The following is a 22325-nucleotide window of genomic DNA, read 5'->3' on the forward strand; positions in this document are numbered from 1 at the left end:
TGCAATTTGGCCTTTCAAATACAACTAGCCTTATACAATTTAAAATTAGATTTAACACATACATATGCCCTTATTGGTTAGGCCATTTAACAATGCTTTCAGGTTTTGGCACCTTATAAATTGTGGTTTAATTGACTTGACTTGTAGACCTGAGATGAGAATTCAATCTATATAATGCAATTACATCATGGAATTGCTAGGGATTACAGGCAATGAACACATTCTAATTTGTGCTAAACATTCTTGGTAGTATTTGTCGGAACTAAACCAAGAAAACTAGGCTCCTTTTACTCTCCTTTGTATTCATGCAGGTTCATGATCAAAATATCTACCCTGCACTCCTGCCGGCGGTCCACAGGCAGTGTACTGGAGAAATATGGAAAACTACACATTGGTTTCACTCAATGTCTCTCAGGTGCCAATCAATATCATGAACCTCAGCAATATGTGGATCATTTGGAAAGCAACTTCATTTCTTCTTTTTGCCATCTTCCTCTACTTTATCCTGCAGATGTTGAAAGCCTTCTTCACCACAGCGGATCTCCGGGAGAACTCACGCTGCATCCTTTTTGCCTTTCTGATGGTCAATGACACCATCTACACTTTTATTTGTGTGCTCCTGTTTATGCTTTTTTGGTCGACTTTTGCATTACCAACACTTTTCTGTGCTGCACTTGTTGGGCTATCAAGTTTCACCTTTTACACCACCCCTAATGGGCTCGCAGCCATGGCCTTAGAGCGCTACGTGGCAATTTGCTACCCGCTGAGGCATGCTGAGATTTGTCGAGTTGAGAGGACCTTGATTGTCATTGCAGTGATTTGTGTCATTGGGACCTTGCCGTATCTTGTTGACATTTTTATCTTGTTCTCCACAAGGAAGCAGAACTTTATATTTCAGAGAATAATTTGCACTCGTGAAGCTATTTTTTCAAGCACACTGCAAACGATCTTGAGGTCTGTAGCACATGGGTCTACATTCACTTTGGTGACTTTGGTAATTATATACACTTACATAAGAATTGTGCTGGAAGCCAAGAAGAAGAGCAAAGCTAATGTGTCCTCTTCCAAGGCCAGGAAGACTGTGATTCTTCATGCTGTCCAGCTGTTGTTGTGTATGGCATGCTTTACCTATCCAGTAACACAGAATCACTTTGGAAATGGTCGAAACCTAAAGTTTTTTAATATGTTTACATTTATGCTGCTGCCTAGGTGTATAAGCCCTTTGATTTATGGTCTAAGAGATGAAGCCTTCAGAAATCATGTGAAAATATGTCTTTGTCGTACTCGATGGACAGTTCCCAAATCATGTAAGGTTTTATTGTAGAGATATTATATATAGGATAATGTACCTCCTGCCATACAGTATAAGGATATTGCAAGTCACAGAGGAGTACTTATCCATGTACAGGAACGAAGGCTGAAGGCCAAGTCCCTTTATAAGGTTATGAAACTCCAAGGTGACAAGCATTACAAAATAATATTTGGCCACACCATCACTTATCCCACCAACGACCTAATACCTTAGTTCTTATGCATGAACAAGCACGCTTGCAAATATGAAGAACATAAATAAAACCTGTAGTGCAAAGTAAACTCATCAAAAACCTGTTAGATATTTGTTTCAAACAGGTATTAGAAACACTGTAATGCAAGTCAGTTCTTTTTCAAAATAAATGCGGCAGTAGTTTGAAGTGTGTAGAAACATGCAGAAAGATTTTAGCTTTTCTCTATCTAAGGAGTGCAAAAAAACTATTCTCTCTGCTTGTCACTGAAAGCAATTAAAGTAGAACAGAAGAAAGAAAAGCAGCTGTGAGAGGCTGGTTTAGTATATGATGCTCACTTATGAAAGTGTAGCACCATGCACTTATCCAGACGACCCTTATGGTGATTTTAGTGGTTTAGACAACCTTAGAGGCTCTCTAAGTGGTAGCTGTGGAGAGCAGCCTTCAGGCTTTGTCTAAGAGGAGTGTAAAGCGGCTTGGTTTACCAGTACCCAATTCTTAGTATAGGCTAAGTTAAAAAGAGCCACACAGTGTACTTACACAAATAGATATTTATTACAGTCATTCACTAACACTGTACAATATCTCCTACCTGGATATATACTGACAATGCACGCAATACTTCAAAATAGAACAGAAAGAAGCACTATTACACAGTGGTCCCCTGGGGAGAGACCAAACCATATACAAGAATAGTGGAATGCGAACAGCAACAGTAGATGAGATTGGACCCAATAGATGTAGGGAGTCGGGGATCAAAGATACCACCCCAGGCGAGAGTCTAGGTGCCCCGAAATAGTCGTAGGCCAAGAGGTTACACTACTGCATACTCATTACTACTCAGGGTACATTGCGGTTGCAGTCCTGAAGAGAAAAGATCCTCCCAGTGGACCCCAAAGAGACACCACGGAAGACAGAAGGTTGAGGAGCCACCCCACCCATTGAAACCCTCGGATTCAGGATACCTACAACCACTGTTGAGGACTTCAGAATGAGACCACTGTTGCAAAAGGATTAAAGAGCCTGTTGTAACCCAAGTTTGGGTTTGTGTCATAGAGTACCTGAAAGAGGAGGGGACAGAGTCCATGCCAGGCCACACCGGGACATCCAGGAAGCACAGAACATAAAGGCCACTCAAATTCAAGGAGACGGGTTAGAGAAGATGCTTCAAGTATGGGTACACTGAATCAATAGCTCTGCCTGAGCCACCTGGATGCTTAAGACACAGATCTGTATATCCAACCAGCTGCATCTGCACAGGTTAGTTAAAGCGGGGACAGACTCATCGGCAGAACCTTTCGATGCATCCGACTCTGTTGGCCCGATTCGGTCGTGGTAATCGTTGCGGTCATCGGGTGATGAAGCAATGCAGCGACAAGGTGCACAGGGGTTTTGTTGCTGGGTGTTCTATGAGGGATGCTGGCCTCAACTCGACGAGAGGACAACTCAGGCCTTGAGGGAATACAGAACAACCACCTGTGTTACTGAGCCTTTTGGAGTCTGGGGGAGCCCAGGTTCAGCAGACTGGACAATCGTGTTGCTGTGCCTGCGAATGTAGGGGTGTGACTCCTTTACTCCAAGGGAGATTCCTTTGGAGCTCTTTAAATGTCCACAAGCCCAGGATGGAACCGGTATGGAGAACGGACACTGATGGTGCAGCAGGTTGCAGGACAACAAGGTCTGGAGCAGACAGAGTGTTTTCAGTTGCAGTTACGGTCCCAAAGCAAATGACGATGCGATCAGTTTGGCATGGTCAGTACGACTAGGCCAGGATGTCCGGACGGTCAAAGATGAAGTGGATCTGAATCAAATCCCATGACGAATTTAGGGTCCCACCCACAGGAAAGCCCTTAAGCACACTCAGGAGAGGGTTGGGAAGATTCAGGAGTCCCTCCCAGAGGAGGGGCTGGACAGTGGTTAGGATACTCCCATGTCCTTTGTCCAGTTTCACCCCAGAGTGGGAGCCAACGGGAGCCAACGGGCTCCTTGAGCTGGTTTGAACTGGAGTAGACAAGAAGGGAACCAAATGTGCCATTCCAGCAGGCTATGTGGCCCAGGCTTGGCCCAGCATCAGGAGGGCAGAATCGGGTCTGTGGTCGGCAGCAGCGCTGGGTTGCTGTCAGGTACTGTAAGGTCGGTCCCAGGAGCATGGAGGGACTCCCGGAGGGGCTGCACCATGGATGGAATCATACCTTCAACACCAGATACGGTTTTGGGGTATGATTCTAACATGTTTGATACCAAACATGCCCAGGTTCATTTCGGCCAGTTTAGAACTGGTCCTCACGTAACGACGCCTGGCCTCTCAATATTTCATAATGGCTGATGCACTCACAACCTGGGAGAATGGACTGCGAAGGTTGTAGTGGTATCCTGCTCATTCAGGGGCACCCTCACTGTTAGAACCAAGCACCCTACCTTCAGTGACTAAAAGGCCAGCATTAGGGGTGACTTATAAGTTTTAAGTGTAGTGTCCTTAGATATAGGGAAACCTATATCTGTCGTAAGTGATGCTAGCACCACCTTACAGAGGCTGTAATTGCAGGCCTGTAGCTACACGTTGAATGGTCTCCAATGGGTGGCATAATACATGCAGTACAGTAATACAGTATTACAGTGCCATACACTAGGGACTTATAAGCGCACATCATTTTCCGATCTAGGATGTACCTAAGTACTTACCATAACCAATCTAGGGGAGGTAGCACAGAGACTGGGGTAGGGGTGGGCGGAATTTGCGAAAGTGACTTTCGCAAATTATTGCGAAAATGTTAAAAATCTCTGCAAACACGCGGAAATATCGCGAAGATGCGGAAGTTTTTTTCCCGCCCGTTCGCGGTATTTTCTGCGTGGTCGTGGCTCGCCAACTTACCCATGCGGTTGCTCGCGGGTGCGGCCATCTTGTTTTCACTCTTCTCGCGGTGCACGATCGCGAGAAGAAAGACGTGATCGCACGACCAATGACATTACTGCGGGCGCGAACTGTCGCGAGACAGCGCAAATGGCTACCAACAATCCAACATCTCGTGGAGAACGCGACCGGATAGGGAAAACTTGTCGGCGAACGCGGGGATTTAAGTAAGACGATCGCGCGCGCGAGAGAATGTATTATTTTACAGCACGAGCAAGAAACAAATTATCGCTAAGCTGCGGAATGCGGAAATTTTGACATTTTCGCGCTCTCCGCGGAACGCGAAAATGTCAAATTTTTGCAATTTCCGTGAGCGGAACGGAAATTTAGCCCAGGCCTAGTCCTGATTAGCAGTATACCAGTCCGACTAGTCAGAAAACAGTTGAACACTAGCAAACAGTGGGGGTAACCATGAAAGCAGATACTACTTACTACACAGCCCCCCGGCAAATGTAAGGAGTTTAGACTAACCTTGCCGAGCTGAGTCTTCATTTTCTAAGAGGAAATATCTGGAGAGTCCATGTGCGTTGACATGGTTACTCCCAGGTCTATGTTCCACTGTAAAGTCCATCCCCTGTAGGAAAATGGACCACCTCAAGAGTTTGGGATTTACACCCTTCATCTGTTTAAGCCATAGAAGGGGCTTCTGGTTTGTCTGAGCAATGAGGTGAGTGATATGGCCTCAACTTCCTCAGGGTCCAGACAACAGCAAAGGCTTCCCTTTCTATAGCTGACCAACGTGTCTCCCTGGGGGTCACCCTTCTGCTGATAAAAGCTACTTGTTGATCCTGGCCCTCTGCATTAAGTTGTGATAACAAATCCCCTACCCCTATCTCAGATGCATCTGTCTGAACAATGAAAGTTTTAGAGTGGTCAGGACTCTGCAGAATGGGAGCAGTGCACCTGGCCTGCTTCAGTTCATCAAATGCCTTTTGACAGCTTACTGTTCACTAAACATTCTTGGCATTTTCTTCAGTGTAAGATCATTCAGGGAAGTCACAATGCACCCTCATCCCTTTACAAATGTTCTGTAGTACCCAGTCAGGCCCAAGAAAGCTCTGACCTGAGTCTGGGTAGTGGGGCAACCCAGTCCATTATGGTCTGGATTTTGTTCTCCAATCGTTGAACTTGGATTCCACCTACCAGGTGGCCCAAGTACACAACCTTGCTCTGCCCTATCTGGCACTTGGTGGCCTTGATAGAGGGGCCTGCCTTTTGTAGGGCCTTCAGAACATTCCTGAGGTGGACCAGATGATCCTGCCAGGTGAAGCTAAAGACAGAAATATTGTCTAGATATGCTGCACTATAGCGGTCCAGACCTGTTAGGACTTTGTTTACCAACCACTGAAATGTGGCTGGGGCATTTTTCAGAGTAAAGGGCATTACAATACATTGATAATGCCCACTGGGGATTGAAAATGCTGTTTTTGGTTTAGCATCCTTGGCTAGTCTGATCTGCCAGTAGCCAGTAGTCAGGTCAAATGTGCCCAGAAACTTGTCTGAGGCCTATCTATAAGCTCTTCTGCCCTTGGAATAGTATGGGCATCAGTCCTAGTGACTGCATTGAGGCCTCTGTATTCCACATAAAACCTCATCTCTCTTTTCCCACCCTTGGTGTGAGGTTCTAGTACCAGGACCACTGGACTGAAAGCTTAATGACCCCCAATTCCAGCAACTTTTGGACCTCTGTCCTAATGCAATCCCTGACATAGTTAGGCTGTCTGTAGATTTTACTCTTTACAGGCAGGATGTCACCAGTGTCCACTTCATGGGTACACCAGGTAGTCTGACTGGGTGTCAGGGAGAACATGCGTCTGTACTGATTAAGGAATTGCCTACAATCAGCTTGTTGTTGGTCAGTGAGGCTGTCTACCAATGCTACTCACTCTACTGATCTATCACCAGGGTTCTGAGAGAGGAGATCATGGACAGGATGACTCTCTTCCTCCTGTTCCTCATCAGGTACCACAAGCAAGCTCATGTCAGCCCTGTCCACAAAAGGTTTCAGGCGGTTCTCATGAATTACCCTATGGGGATTTCTTTGAGTGCCTAGGTCCACTAAGTAGGTAACCTCACCTTTTTTTCAAGTATAGTGTGGGGGGCCACTCCACTTGTCTGGAGAGCTGCTGGGGCCACAGGCTCCAACACCCATACTTTCTGGCCTGCTGGTAAACAGCCAAGAAAGTCATTTGGCCATGCCAACCTTTCTGGAGTTCGTGACTGGCCTCCAGGTTTTTGCTGGCCTTCTTTATGTACTCAGCTATGCATGAATGCAGGCCAAGGACATAGTCCAAAATATGCTGTTTAGGAGGTTTGAGAGGTTGCTCCCAGCCTTCCTTAACTAGACACAATGGACCCCTAACTGGATATCCAAACAAAAGTTCAAATGGGCCGTAGCCAACCCCCTTCTGAGGAATCTCTCTGTAGGCAAAGTGAAGGCGGCATAATACAACATCCCATTTTTGTCTTAGCTTTTCTGGGAGTCCCATGATCATACCCTTCGGGGTATTGTTGAACCTTTCAACAAGCACATTGGACTGTGGATGTTAGGGTGTGGTAAACTTGTAGTTCAATCCACACTCTTTCCAAATGGCAGTTATGTAACTTGACATGAAGTTGGTAACTCTGTCAGTTAAGACCTCCTTAGGGAAGCCCACCCTGGAAAAGATTGGGGAAATTGCTTCTGGGTATGTAGTGGCAGGGTCCAGCAGCACTAGTATGCAGCTGTGCCCAGATGCAGTTGGATAGTTCAGGGGACCAACAATGTCAATGCCCACCCTTTCGAAAGGGGACACCAACCACTAGAAGCGGAATTAAGGGGACCTTTGTAGTGCCACCTAACTTACCACTGGTTTGGCAGGTGACAAAGAAGGGACAAAACACCTTGGTGTCTTCAGACATATGGGGACATTGAAAGTGAGGGACAAGCCTGTTCCAAGTCTTACTTTGCCCTAAGTGTCCTGCTAGGGGAATATCATGTTCTAGGGAGAGAAGTAAACCTCTGAACCTCTGGTGGTATTACCAACCTCCTGGTAGCACCAGGCTTGGGGTTTCTACCTTCAGAGTACAGAAGCCTATCATCCCAGTAGATTCTATGGGATCCACTGTTATTCTCTGCTTGCAGTCTGAGGGGTTCAAGAGAAGAGCAGGTCTGCTGCTCCAAACTCAATTCTGCCCTGGAAGGGCCCCCTGGGACAGCTCCTTCACAGGGGCTGTTATCATCTCCTTCAGGAGGCTGATCTTTATTGTGAGTTTGAGAGGAGGGCAATTCCTTATACTTCCTGCTTCTTCTCCTAGGAGGCACCTGGTCCATTTTTCCAGGATCAAGTGCTGAGCTGTATGGACTGAGCCCTGCTGACAGCAAAAACACTGGCAGAATTGCCCAACATTTCTGCATGAGTCCTGAAGGATACTTCAGCCCAGGCTGAAGTTTCTAAATCATTGCCCAACAGACAATATACAGGTAGGTCTGGAGATATCACAACCCTCTTAGGTCTTGTTACCCCTCCCCAGATGAGATTCAAAACTGCCAAGGAAAGCTCAGTCCTGACATTGCTAGCGTTGGTGACTTGGTACATTGTTTCTTTTGCATTGATCTAAGGCTGTTGTCTGTACTTGTCCAAGTTAGTGGGATTTACCAGTAGGGCTGCAAGGGTCATGCCACCATCTCAGACTAGAACAGCCTCAGCTGGAGCTCTGACTAAGTCAGAACCCACCCCAGAACCCAGGGTTAACCCTACTAATCCCTTGGTTGCTGTATTACCACTTGTACTTGTGTTAGGGGGAGCTGATGCCTTAGGGGCAGTGATAGTAGGAGTTTCCTTGGCCTTTGGACAATCAGCATCCCTTGTCCAATGGGTTTTTACCTTACAGGTGTAGCACCAAGGTTTCTTTTTTCCTTTCTTGGAGGTTTGGGACCCACTCTCAGATGCAGGTTTTTGGGGGCCTTGAGAAGACTCTTTCTTGTTATTGTTTTTGTCCCCACCCTTATCTTGAGATTTAGAAAAAACCTGCTTCTTCTGGTCACCTCCACCAGTGTTTTTCCTCTTACCCTGGTGTGGACTCATTTGTCTGCCTTCTTTCCGAATTCTTGGGGGGGAGGTCTGATCAGAGTCCACCAGGTACTGGTGTAAAAGTAGATTCTGACAATTATTAAGGAAGTGCTCCTCATGATCAAATTATACAGTCCCTCATAGTCCTGCACCTTGCTTCCATGAAGCCAGCCCTCCAGATCCTTAAGAGCAACATCTACAAAATAAACCCAGTCTTGAGTGTTTGCTTTCTGGTATCTCTGAACTTATTCCTGTATTCTTCAGTGGTTAAGCCTAACCCATCTAGCAGAGCAGTTTTCAAGACTGTGTAGTTATCAGCATCCTCTTCTCTAACAGTGAGGAGCTTATTTCTTCCTTTGTCAGCAAAGGAGAGCCACAGGATAGCTGCCCACTGCCCTTGAGGGACCTCCTGTAATTTACAGGATCTCTCTAAATCAGTGAGTCTTTTAGGGATATCATACCCCTCCTGGTAAGTAGGAACTATCCTGCTCAGGTTCCTAGTGTCAAAGGAGGGTTCCCTAATTCTAGGAACCCTGGGGCTGCCACCATTGTACTACGGTCCCAATTTCATCCTCGCCTTCTGCCCTTCTAAGGCCTCCTTGTCAAGGTTCATTTGATCCTTCCTGAGCCTGAGTCTCAGTTTCTCAAGGAAGATCCTTTGGTATTCCCTATCTATTGAGTCATCCCTCTCGCTAGAGATGGATGTTCCTAAAGAAGCTTCAGAGGCAATGGACTCTGCAGAGGAGGAACTAATCCTCCTTTGCCTACCCCATACCCTCCCAGGTAGAATAAAGGGGGACCAACTTCTAGGGACACCCTCTGTGCCATCTGCACTATCCTCTCAGAGAATCTAGGTTCGCCAGGGGGGAGTCATTAGACTCATCCTGGTTAGTGGCAGAATCTAGGTCAAAGAGGGGGTTCCCTCCTGACTCATCTTCTGTCCCCTGCCCACCCTCTCAGTCCTGCTCCTCTGACCCAGAAGCTTTGTGTAGGTCGTCTTTCAGTAACACCTCTAAGAGGCGTTGAGTGATAGTGATTTTCCCTGTCTTAAGCTTCCAAGAGGTATACCGGGCACTCAGTTCCTGGAATGTGAAGCCACTATATCTAGAAGGCAGAGGTCCACTGGCTTCTCCTACTAAAGACATACTAGGTGTGGTGTGGTGTTCTACCCACCTAACCTAGTGGGAGCTAAACTTCCTAAGATAGGAGAAAGGGTGTGCTAAGCCCTTAACTACCAATCTGGTAGTTCAGTAGAACGTTCTTGTCTATAAAATATTGTATATGCCTAGATGTTAGAGATGGTTTTTCAATTAGACCACACTCAGATTAGTTGGTAAACCAGTGCAAGCTTGACTCACAACCGCTGCACACCAATGTGAGAGGCTGGCTTAGTATATGATGCTCCCTTATGAAAGTGTAGCACCCTGCATGGGAAACAACGTTTACAACACTGTCAATACAATGCCATGACATTACAGCGCTATCAGTACAACAAACGCGTTGTTACCACACATACCATTACAACGCAATTCATTTCAACGACTTGCTCTAGGAGGTAGGGGGCTTTAGGTGTTGGATTTTAAATCCAACTCCTTCCCTTCTGTTGCACAGACTGGAGTTGGAATAGTAAATTATACTATTCCAAACTCCAGCGCCCCCCATACAGCAAGTTGTTGTAATGACTTGCCTTGTAATGGTACGCATGGTAACAACTCAGTAGTTGTACTAACCGCATTGTAAAGTCATGCAAAGTAACGTCATATATTCCCCATCACTGATCCAGAGGACCCTCATGGTGATTTTAGTGGTTAAGACATCCTTGGAGGCTCTCTAAGTGGTAGCTGTGGAGAGCAACTTTCAGGCTTAGTCTAGTAGGAGTGTATAGCAGGTCGGGTTTCCATTATCCAATCCTTAGTGTAGTCTAAGTGAAAAAGAACTACACAGTGTACTTATAAAAATAGATATTTATTACAGTCACCCACCAATACTATATTATATCTCCTAGCTGGAGATATGCTGACAATGCACACAATACTTCAAAATAGAACAGTAAGAAGAACTATTACACAGTAGTCCCCTAGGAAGAGACCAAATCATAATCAAGAATAGTGGAATGCAAACCACAATAGTACATGAGACTGTACCCAAGAGATGTAGGGAGTCGGTGACCCAAGATACCACCCCAGTTGACAGTCTTGGTGCCCCACAGTAGTCATAGACCAAGAGGTTACACTACCGCCTACTCAGTACTACTCAGGGTACATTGTGCTTGCATTCTTGAAGATAAAAGACCCTTCCCAGTGGACCCCGAAGAGACCCTGTGGAAGACAGAAGGTGGAGAAGCCACCCCACCCATGAAAACCCTCGGATTCAGGATGCCTACAACCACTATCGAGGACTTCAGGACAAGACCACTGTTGCAAAAGGATGAAAGGGTCTGTTGGAACCCAAGCGTGGGTTTGTGTTGTAAAGTACCTGAAAGCAGACAGTACAGAGACTATGCAAAAACGGGACAACCAAGAGGCTTGGAAGACGAAGGCCACTAGAATTCAAGGAGACCGGTTAGATGAAGAGGCTTCAAGTATGGGTACAATGAATCAGTAGCTCTGCCCGAGCCACTGGGATGCTGAATAACCCTGGGCATAGTTCGCGAAGTAGCGCTACGCGTAGCTATGCAAAGTGCGCTTCGCACTACGCGAGCTACGCGTAGCACTTCGTGAACTGCGTAGTACTCTGTTCGCACTGTGCAAGATGCTGTTTTCAATGATTGCACAGTGCGGACAAGCATCCGGCACTGTGCAATCATTGAAAACGGCATCTTGCACACTGCGAGCTGTAGTTTTCTGCCGCTCGAGTAGATTTTTACTCGAGCGGCAGTTTTCTCAACGCGGATTGGTAGTTTCTCATTGTGAGCGGTCGCGAGCATACGCGACCACTCGCAATAAGAAACCTGACCTCCCCGCGTTGAGAATCTCGCCAGGAGGTTTATTTTCCACGCTCGCAATCGCCAACTTGATGTTGCTGATCGCGAACGAGGAAAAAGTATTGCCGGGATGTCATTTTGCTTGCTCGCGGTCGCCAACTTGACGTTGAGGACTGCGAGCAAGCAAAAAAATGACCGCTGCACTACTCAACGCTACGCTACGCTTGTTTGCACTGTGCTACGTGCAATTCGCGTAGTGCGAAGTAGCGCAAACTTCGTAGTAAACTACGCGAGCGTAGCGTAGTGCTTTGCCCAGGCTTAATGCTGAAGACACTGAATCGGTCCGGTTGCTGGGCGTTCTACGAGGGATGCTGACCTCAACTCGATAAGAGGACAACTCAGGCCTCGAGGGAACGCAGCACCACCACCTGTGTTGATTACCTTTTTGGAGTCCAGGGGAGCTCAGGTTCAGCAGACTGGTTGATCATGTTGTGGTGCTTGCATATGCAGGGGAGTGACTCAAGGGAGATTCCTTTGGATGTCTTTAGATGTCTACGACAGTACCTGTTTGGAGCACGGACACTGATGGTGCAGCAGGTTGCAGGACAATGAGGTCTAAGCAGACAGAGTTTTCTCAGTTGCAGTCTAGTTCCCAAAGCAAAGAACCATGCGATCAGTTTGGCACATTCAGAATGACTTGGCCATGATGTCCCAGTGGTCAAAGAAGAAGTGGAGTTGGATCTTAATCGAAATTAGAGACAGGCAAATATACAGGGGTCACAGAAACCTGCGTATTATAATGGTATATAATTTCCTTCTTATTCAAGATTGTTGTAGGTACTTGTGGAAATTACAGATTTACATATGGCTTATTACAATGAGTACATTGATTAAAAAGTTTGCCTTGAGTTTATGAATGCTTTCATCCACATTTTTGCATAGCTTTCTTCTTCCATGCTGTGAACAATTCCAATTCAGTAAATTTTGAGACTCCTTAATGGAGAAAATGTTTCAATGCAAAGCCCTATCCTGCATTGCTTTCTTTGACTAAACATTGCCACTTATATTTTCTTATCACAGATGAATCATTATTTTAGTTTCTGCATCAGCAACACCTTCTACTTCTGTGGTAGAAAAACAAACAAACAAACAAAGCCATTAAGGAAGAGGACGAGATGAAAGGCCAAACTATGGGGTTTATTACGATGCCATCGTAGCGGTAATAGGACCAACCGACAAGGAGTTGGAGGTCCCACCTAATGTATTACAATAGCATCACCAGCAGGGCGGTCAGAATGTGCTCAATTATACTGTGGTTTGTCCTGTGGCCCTGGAAAAGGTCTGCTGCATAAGCCGCAGTGTTCTTGAGGACTTTCTGCACATCCATGCACCATGTGGTGCTTGACTCACGGGGCATGGATGTTTGGGGGGCACATCCACTTAGCAATAGCCCACAGGGGTTGTGGCCCTGCTTGGGGCCCCTGAAGTCTCTTTCTGACTGACTTTGCATGGCAGTAGGACTGCCATGTAAATGCTGATGGAAAGGGGCCTCATAATCCCTATGGCAGTGCCTGCGTAGGTACTGCTTCAATTGTAGGGCTTACAATGCAACCGCCACCCTGGTGGGCTCCTTGAGCCTGTCGGAGGCGGCTATCCTTACCCCCGACCACTGCGCTTCGACTGCTGGTTTCGTAATCTGGCATTCACACCACTGCCCTGGATGTCGGGCAGACCGCCGCCGACAGCCTGTCGGTGGCGCCTGATATCATTATGAGGGCCTATGTCCTCATATTTGGAAGGATGCACAACTGGAGCTCTATTATTTACCGTTTCAAAGAACCCGTTTAACATCTTTAGTGTGGAGGAAAGTCCTTTGTAGAACAGAACATTTGAATGTCACATCCTCATAGCAACATAGCAAGGAAAGAGAAAGCCTCAAGGGAGCTAACCAAAGTGATTGTCATTTCTAGTCCCAACCTCAGGCTGAAAGCAAAGACCTTCCTCTGCAGTCCGAGATATATTTTTTTCATTTTAGTGATGGTGCTGGTGTCTTTGATGTGATACTGAAATCCGCTGAAGATAAAGGTTTTGACTGCTTTAATTTGAATCGGGGCTCAACACAGCTCAGGCAGTCAAGCAGCAATCTCAGTGAGAGATACTGTTGGAAAGTAGAGCGCAAGGAACAAGATTATTATTTTGGGTGGGCAGTAGCCCACCTCAAGAAATAATAACACTGACTTGTCAGGGTAAATACCAAAAGTCACTAAATTAACCTTCATTTTATGGGAGATAGAAGACAGGCTTAACTTAGGGCAATGTGCAAAGTTTTAATGCAGTTCCAAAACAATTATAAAGTCAAACCATCAAACAATAAGAATCGCAAACCAAATTGGAAACATAGTGTAAATAGAAAGAAAAACACCTAAATCTAAAAAAATCTAGTAAGGTGAACCAAAGATATGAATTCTTGAAGTTTTAAGTAAAAATAGCTCCAAAAAGTACTAAGCCCTAATTATGTTATGAATCAGTGGGCCATGCCCTTAGGTATAGCATTTAGGTGGCAGAGCTTACTCAAGCAGGGTGCAGTCCATGTCCACTTAGTATTGGTCAACTTGTCATTTCAGGAGAAAGATATCTTGCAGCTTTTTGTGTCCCAATACCAGCATGGGTAGTCAGTCAACAGACCCTTGGAGTCCACTTTTTATTTGTGGGAACAAGAGGGATCAGGATAAGACCTTCAAGGCTACAGCAAGCAGGACACGGTCCTCTTTTGATCTTCTGTAGATCCAGTAAGTGTTATGAGGAGATTTCTTTGGGGGAGGGCACATTTATAGATTACACTAGCCAGTGGGTGAGGTAGAGACTCCTTACCTCTCTCTAACCATTGTGGTAAAAGTTACCAGGGGTAACCCTACACACTCTTTAGGCAGTTCCTGTTTGCCTAATACTAAACTATCTTACAGTGCTCCTTACTAATAACATCCAAAATGGCTTACGTTTCCTCCCTTGTGCAGAGGCCTTGTCTCCACCCACTGATGTGGCAAGGAAATGAACAGTCCTCTTTTCTGTGTCTAGTCCAAACTGGTCCTGGGGAAACTTCTCCTACACTGGGTTTAGAGACAGGCTGACGTGTGTGGGCCTGGAGAACAAATGTTCCCCTCTCACAGGGCTTCCTTTACAGTAAAGTAAAAATGTGTAGGCTTCATGTCTATCACTTTTAAGATAATGAAGTTCCTGGAACTTTCTCAGCTGTTCTTTCTGAGCTGATAGAGATTACATGCCCAACACCCAGCCCATCCTGACACCAGTCCTAGGATATTGTTCTGTCCTGGCAGCAGTTTCCACACCTCATCCAAACAGTGGATGGGCAGCTACTGGTAGGCTAGTGCAAAGTAGCTTCTGGGAGTGTCAGGCAAGGAAAACATACATTTCTAAACGTATTTATTAAAAATGTTAACTTCACCAATGAATTGGAGTTTTATTAAATATGAGAATATTATTATTCTAGCCATTTCCTGTCAAACGTTAAGATTAGGAATACAGTTTATAATCTGTACTTTGACATTTTGTGGGATCCATCTTCAGCTTGATTACCTGAGGTACAGGTCAAATGTAACTCTGGACAAATTCTACTGATAACTATATGGCACCCTATCTTGTGGGCAAAAAGGAAGGGATGACTTACTAATATTTAAAAATAGTTTTTCTCATCTGTCAAAAAATGGTCTTTTAGCAAGTTTGGCTGCAGGTTTTGAAGTTGCTGCGGTCACACTACATATGGTAGGCTTGAGGTTGTGTTTTATAGACATATCCTATAGATAGTACAATAGATGCTGCAGTCCACAGGTGGCATTTTGGCTCTCATATTAAGGGTGCATTTTCTACACCACATGCTAAGGACTTTTAGACAAGTTAAATATATTAATTATTGTAGGGGCTAGCCAATTGAACCATCTTTAAAAGGGGAGCACTGGCACTTTTATCCTGTTTAGCAGAAGTCAAGTGCATAGAGTAGAAAAAGGCAAATAATCTGGGGTGACGACACAGAAATGGCTAAATGGAGGCTTTTCCATTTTAATGGTACCTCTCATTAATGGATTTCTGCTTAGGTTTTGCCACAGAAAGGTGATTCCCAAGCAGGGGTCTACCCTGGAAGTTGAGTTGTGAGCGGTGGCCCAAGGCATGTCTAATAGCTTTTCACCCAACTAGTATCCAATTAATTTACATGAAATCTAAGAAGAAATCAAATTTACAGCACCATTATAAGGCGTTTGACGGTACAGTTGCTTTTAAAGTCAAGACGTTATACTGTATTTGTGTTAAAGTTCACCTGCTATACTGCATGTGTGGCTGGATATTCCAACAAGACCGTTTCTGAGACTAAAATATCAGTGCAAGATGGCATATATAAAATCACTGCCACTCACAGCAACTTAGGAATTAGACTAACACTTCAGCAGCTGCCTCGTCAGTAGCTAGTAGCAAACCCACTGGTGGTCGGCTGGAGAATCAGAAAATGGCCCTGCTAAAGAGGTGATAGCATCTGAGAGTCACTTCTTCTCCCGGTGCACACAATCACTAGGTGCTCCTCACCAACGCCTCGGCTTGCACCACAACACGCACCATGCGTGCCTGTGACTCACTTCTTCCGGTGCACACAACGACCAGGCACTCCTCACCAATGCTTCGGCTGCACTACGACATGCTCCCTGCGCGTCCCAGTTTCACTTCCTTGCTCGGTGCACACAGCGACCAGGCGCTCCTCACCAATGCCTCAGCTGGACCACAACATGCTCCCTGCACGTCCGCGACTCAGTTTACTCATGTGTGTGCCCACGATCACAAGGCACGACTTCTGAGGGTCTCAAGCTGTGAAAGCACACGCACACCACGTTGCTTGGAACTTCTCCAGAAACGTTTATGCTCCTGTGTTTCCATACAGGGAGCCAGCTCACCTCAGGCCCATGGGGTTCAGGATGCAGCACAAAGCACAGTCCTGTTCAAGAAGGGGGGTTCACCACCCACTGCAATGTCCCTTCAGTCTCTTCCTTAATAGAAGCTACAAACTGCAAGTGAGCCCTAGATCACGAAGCAAGGGTCAGTCCTATCTAGCACTCTCTTCAGCAAATCCTTCCTTAGCAAAGGTTCTTCTTGATCACAAAAGAGGCCAAAGCCTTTGCAGACTCGACCTGTCCATTTTGCCATTCAAAACCACACCAAATTCTAGGGGTTTCAGTTCTCTTAGTTATACCCCTTCATGTCTTTGAAGTTTTTTGTGCTCAGGGGTCCCTGACCCCTCCCTAAATCAGTTCTGGGTGTCTCCCTCCCAGTGTCACCTTTCTCCCTTTGATACTGGGGGTCTGGATCATTAATCACTCAGCTGGAGATGGGTCAATTGGTTTATAGCACCAGCCCAGGCCCTTTCACCTCCCGGGCTCCTCCTACCCCTGCACTCCAGATGCAGGGCAGCCTGGTACCATCTCAACCCCTCCCTGGGTCAAGACCTCTCCCAGCTCCTCTCACCTCACAGATCCAGATGGTCAATCCACATTCAGCAGAGACACACAGAAATGCTTAAAGCACAGACTCAGCCACTTTCTAAAAGAGTGGTTTATGAACACACAGTGACAAAACCACTTTCACAGAAAGATCTGTTATGACACTGTGAGTTAATACATACTAAACTTCACCTCTCTATTATAACCTTACAGGAAACTAGGCTACCAAACCACAATACCCAGCCTCCCCCATTCTATCCTATGGGCAGAATGGCCTTTCACCAGTGAAAAACGAAATGGAGTGTTTTTCACTGTCAGGACATAACACACACCTCAGTAGATGTCCTGCCTTTTACCTACACTGCACCCTACACAGGGGTTACCCAGGGGTGCCCCATGTGTATGCAAAAGGGAAAATAAGGCCTGACAAGTGGTTGCACTTGTCAGGACATCATGCTAACTTAGCACTCTGTGCGCAGGCCCTACACTGAAGGCCTCAATTCCCTTCTATGCGCGCCTTTGCATTACTAGCCCCTGCACACACAGTGCAAATCACTAGGGACTTTACTAGTAAGGCCAACATACTAATCATGGCCAACCAATTACCACTACACTTTACATAGGGAACCCTTGTACTTTGACACTGATTAGCAGTGGCAAAGTACCTAAGCATCTAAAAACAAAGGAGCTAGAGGCAAAATGTCAGGGGTAATCACGCCAAAGACATGCCAGGTCTAACAGCTGCAATGTAGGAGAAGGTTCTACCTCCTGTTCTTGCTCTGCAGATGCGCAGGGATTTGGTGAGAGCAGATCGAAGGTTCCTCTTGGGTACATTGAAGGAGATTCTATTGAGATATTGAGGTCTAGTGTTGTGGCGCCATTTGTAGCCATGGGTGAGTATCTTGAGGGTTACTCTCTTTTCAATGGGGAGCCAGTGGAGGTCATGCAGGTGTTGGTTGATGTGTTCATGTTGAGGGATGCTGAGGATGACTGTGGCTGTGGTGTTCTGTATGGTCTGGAGTTTGCGGATCAGAGAATTGTTGATCCCGTATTAGAGGGCGTTTCCGTAGTCTAGTCTACTAGTTATGAGTGCATGGGTGATGGTCTTCTTTGAGTCATGGGGGATCTATTTGAAGGTCTTTCGGAGGATGCAGAAGATGTTGAAGCAGGTGGAGGTGACGGTGTTGACCTGTCAAGTCATGTAGAGGGAGGAGTAGAGTACGATGCCGAGGTTTCGGGCGTGGTCCGTGGGGGGAAGGTGCCGAGGGCGATGGGCCATTGGTGTTGATGGGGTCCTCGGTGAGGGAGAGGATGAGCTGGGTGTTTATTACTTGTACCCAACATTGCATCAGTCTTTCTTCAGTATATAGTCGCATTAAGGACACATTGTAACACTGGAACTACAGATTTACTTTACTATGGAATTTCTGTGAGTGTGTACGTTACTTTTAAATGAACTGCATGATTCTTTCTTCATAACATAATCTCTGCAAAATGCAGCCTGTTGGTTACAAGTCATCTCTATGAAGACATCCATTATCTGTCAGTAGAGCTGTAGCCACTCTCTTCTATGGCATGAGAATGGGTGAATATGTTTACTGTCAGTGGTATTGCTGATGTGTTTTGGTGCAATTTGATGGATGATGTCACCTCAGTGATTTCTCCATTGAAGTCATTGATAATTCCACTTGTGATGTTCTGTGTCACATTGTGTGTGTGTGTTCAGGAGCAGTGGATTATGTGTTCTGACTGCATAGCATACCATAACTCAGCCAATGTATTGGCTTTTAGGTTTTGGATTGTACCACACTGCCTTAAAAACCATCACATTTTTATGGGAATGTTTCTTTATTTAAACAAAAATGAGGTTCTATTCCTGTCCAGATCAAAAAGAAAAGGGGAAAAGTAAGGCAAATAATGGGGTGGGGAATCCTACAGGTTATTTATGATGCCCTCACACACCCCTACGGATGCCATGTTTGAACATCGGGCCTGGAAACTTGAGTGTTGTTTGGTAGCCATCTTAGAGGGGTGAGAATTCCAAATAAAACGTGTAGGAAGGTATGTAAAGAGATTAGATGTGGATCCTGCCTCTCAAACAATTTTTATATTGGCAATAGTTAGTCATGTATTCCATGCTGTTAAAGAGTACATGATGCTCTAGCATCAGTGCCGAATATTTGTTCATATATGTCTTGGTGATAGTCTTGGAACAGTGACTGTATTTTTCAAGAGGTGTCAGCATGTATATTTCGTTAGCCTTCATGAAAGGGGAATAGAGTTGAAAACATGTCCCACCCTTAGTGTGCAATGGCCCTTGGAAGTCACCCTAGAATTTGCATAATGGAATGTCATTGTTGAGGCCTGTCTCATTGGTGGAGAGACAAAAGATCCAGCGAATTCTCTTCTGAACAAACTCTTGACATTCCAACTTGGGTTGGCTGCAAAGACATTCCATCTGAAACTCTCTGGAGGGTGTGGGTGCTCAAGGAAATGACTGTACATTTTGGCGCGTCCACAGCGAACGCATGCCTATGTAGTTCACATGGGCAAGTAATGATATAAATGCAATTTTTTTAGTTGCAGTTAGTGTGACTTCTCTGCTTACAGATAAAGATAGGGCCTACCTGGTGTGTCTTGGAGCATTGGGTGAGGGGACAGACCCCACACAATCGGCATCGGTATTGGCCTTTTACTGGGGGAGGGTTCCGCAGTGTTGTCTGTGTGTGTATTGAGTGGATTATAGGTCTGGTATGTACTAAAAGATCTTTAAAATTCTGAGTTCGACAGAACGCAAAGCACGGTTGCTGAATATCCAGGGGCCCTGTAATCAGAAACCCCTGATGCTTAGAGATGATCTGTTGGATCTTGTTGGAGCATGGGGTAAAAGTGGTCATGCAAGTCATTATATCCTCTGTAGGCCTTGTGTTAATTTTGGGGAGGGGCCCCGAGGTGATTATTACGTGCCCTCTTCTGTGCTTATTTAATGGTTTTGGGAGGGGAATTACATGCAGCGATGTTATCACTGATTATTTTACCTTGAATATCATAGTCACGTAAAGCGCTACAGTTCCTCCTATGTCGTAAGAATTGGTCATAGGCAAGTTTTCCCATTGAGATTTTGGGATGATAGCTCTAGAACCTTAACAGGCTATTATAATCAGTGTTCTTCTTGTATGTTTTAGTCTGGAGTATCCCACCTTTTCTAAAGATTAATGAGACAAGGAAGGGTTTTCCTTAGGGGAAATTTACTGCGTAAACATTAGTCATGGATTAAGGGCATTCACTCGGTTTCCATACATTTTGCATGTGTCCTCCGCCCCTTTCCAGAAAACCAATATGTCATCTATATACCTGCGCCACCCCAGTATGTTAGGTCCAAAATGGTTGCTCTCTGTGAGGATATATTGTTCTTCAAAATAGCCATGTAGAAGCAGGCAAGACTCAGGATGAAGGTACTGCCCATGCATGTCTCCTGTATCTGGTGGTACATCTAGGTTTTGAATAGAAAATAATTATTCTTTAGTGCAACAGTGGTGCATTCTACGATGAAGTCAATGAGGGTGGCATTAGTCCAGTTGTGTGACCTCAAACAGATCTCGATTACTTATAAGGTGGCATCTTGAGGGATGTTTCTATGTACTGCCTCCACATCTAAGGTCACTAGATCAGTCTCTTCCGGGTTGCTAGTGTTTGAGGTTAGGTTCAGGACATCCCTAGTGTCTGGAGAAACAAGGGTGTTTTAGTGACCATGGGCTGAAGGTGGTGGTCACAAAATTGACTCAGTGGTTCCAAGATGGAGTTAATGCCAGAGACTATCAGTCTGTCCGGAGGAGGTAAGATGCCTTTGTGACTTTTGGGTAGTATGTAAAAATAAGGGAACTTAGGTGTGGTGTAAACCAAGAATTCTGCTTCTTTTTTGTAATCCAGTCTTGTGCCTCTGCCAAGATAACGAAAGATTGAATTTTTTTGCATAGGTTTTCAAAGGGGTCAGAATTCATCAGGCGATAGTATCTCTCATTGGCTAGTTGCCGAAGACATTCTTGATCATAATCCGTGGTGTCAATCACCACAATAGCTCCTCTGTTGTCGGTTTTATAATGATTGAGGGAATTCTCACCACTCTAAGATGGTCAACAAACAACACTCAAGTTTCAAGCCTTCGAGATACAGAGAAGTCTAGTGACATACGTGTAGATACACGTATGATATGCACATCTCCCAATCTCCTAGCCTCTTCATATTGTTAATTTATCACCTAGAGATACATGGTTGACTTTTATTATCACATTCTTCCATTTTTTTTTTTACAAAAAACACAATAATTCCCCTTTCCCTTAGCAGATTTGTAATGGTTATACATGACCCCATCGCACTGCTCCAATAAGGCTGCCAAACCAGCACCCAACTTTGCCGTTCTCTGAGTATCCACAGCAACGGTCTGATTGCCACACCTGCAATCAATACCGCCATTCCTAGACTGGCGAAAACTCTCAGACGGGCCGCCTCCTCTGACTCCCGAGGTGGGCAGAGGAGGGTCGGGTGTTCGCTTTTGCAGCGCCAGAACCAAGTAAGTGATATTTCTCCTTGAGCATACAGTCTACCCAAGCCGACCCTGAGGAAACGCTTACTCTTTACTCTGTTTTTCTGCAGTCAATAGCGGAGCGCTGACCTCTGCTTTGCGACCTATGGGGCCAAAACCTACCAATCTTATGGGTATGAATTCATGCTACCTTTATACCAGCATGTTTCTCACACTTTGGGCCAGCTAATCGGCGCCCTTCCTCACCGGCATGTTCATACTACACGACCAACACGGGCATTCAGCAGGAGCACGTTCACTTTTGTTTTTGTTTTTTTTAAATGTGTTTATTACATTTTCCAACTTGCGTACAGCAGAGTATAAATGAATACATCATGTGAATGCACAGCACTGCCAATGAGCATATGTACATCTGGATGTCATGCTAACAATTGGTATCTACATTAAAGCACGAACACACATTTGCCCTTGGAATCAAGTGCATACAGGCTCCCATTAAGTACAAATACAACTTGGAGGATCTAGTCATTTCTCCCTCTCGCACGTGAGGCGGTCTTTGTTAACAGATTGAGTACATATATCCATGTTTCCGCTCTACCCCAGAGGGCCTCAGTCCAAGTGCCCGGCCCAACCAGCATGCCTGAGTTCAGTTCGAGTGCTCCAGCAAGTGTTCCACTAGAGGTTACCAGATTTCTCTGGGGTGAGTCGAGGCAGGCAGGAGTTCTGCATAGCTCGACAGCTGGTCCTTACAATAGATGAAGTCTGAGATCCAGTCTTTGAATTTAGGGGTTCGCCCTCTGCCCCATCTACATGCCACTCTATGTTTGGCTAACAATAGTCCCGTTGCTGCAAGTTTTCTATGTGGTGTCAGTATTTCAGCTGTGCAGCCCAGAATC

At 45.5% G+C, this 22325-nt stretch overlaps 1 protein-coding gene across 1 annotated transcript; it reads left to right on the plus strand.

Moving 5' to 3' along the window:
- Nucleotides 1-376: 376 nt before the first annotated feature.
- On the plus strand, nt 377-1324 carry LOC146806023 (odorant receptor 131-2-like). Its single transcript, XM_085623840.1, has one exon. The coding sequence runs from the start codon at nt 377-379 to the stop codon at nt 1322-1324; it is 948 nt and encodes a 315-aa protein (XP_085479966.1).
- Nucleotides 1325-22325: the final 21001 nt, after the last annotated feature.

Source organism: Triturus cristatus, chromosome 8 (assembly GCF_964204655.1).
Source record: "Triturus cristatus chromosome 8, aTriCri1.1, whole genome shotgun sequence".
NCBI lineage: Eukaryota > Metazoa > Chordata > Amphibia > Caudata > Salamandridae > Triturus > Triturus cristatus.

Excerpts from the sequence above, each read along its gene's own strand:
- LOC146806023 (XM_085623840.1), top strand. The coding sequence starts at position 377 with ATGGAAAACTACACATTGGTTTCACTCAATGTCTCTCAGGTGCCAATC.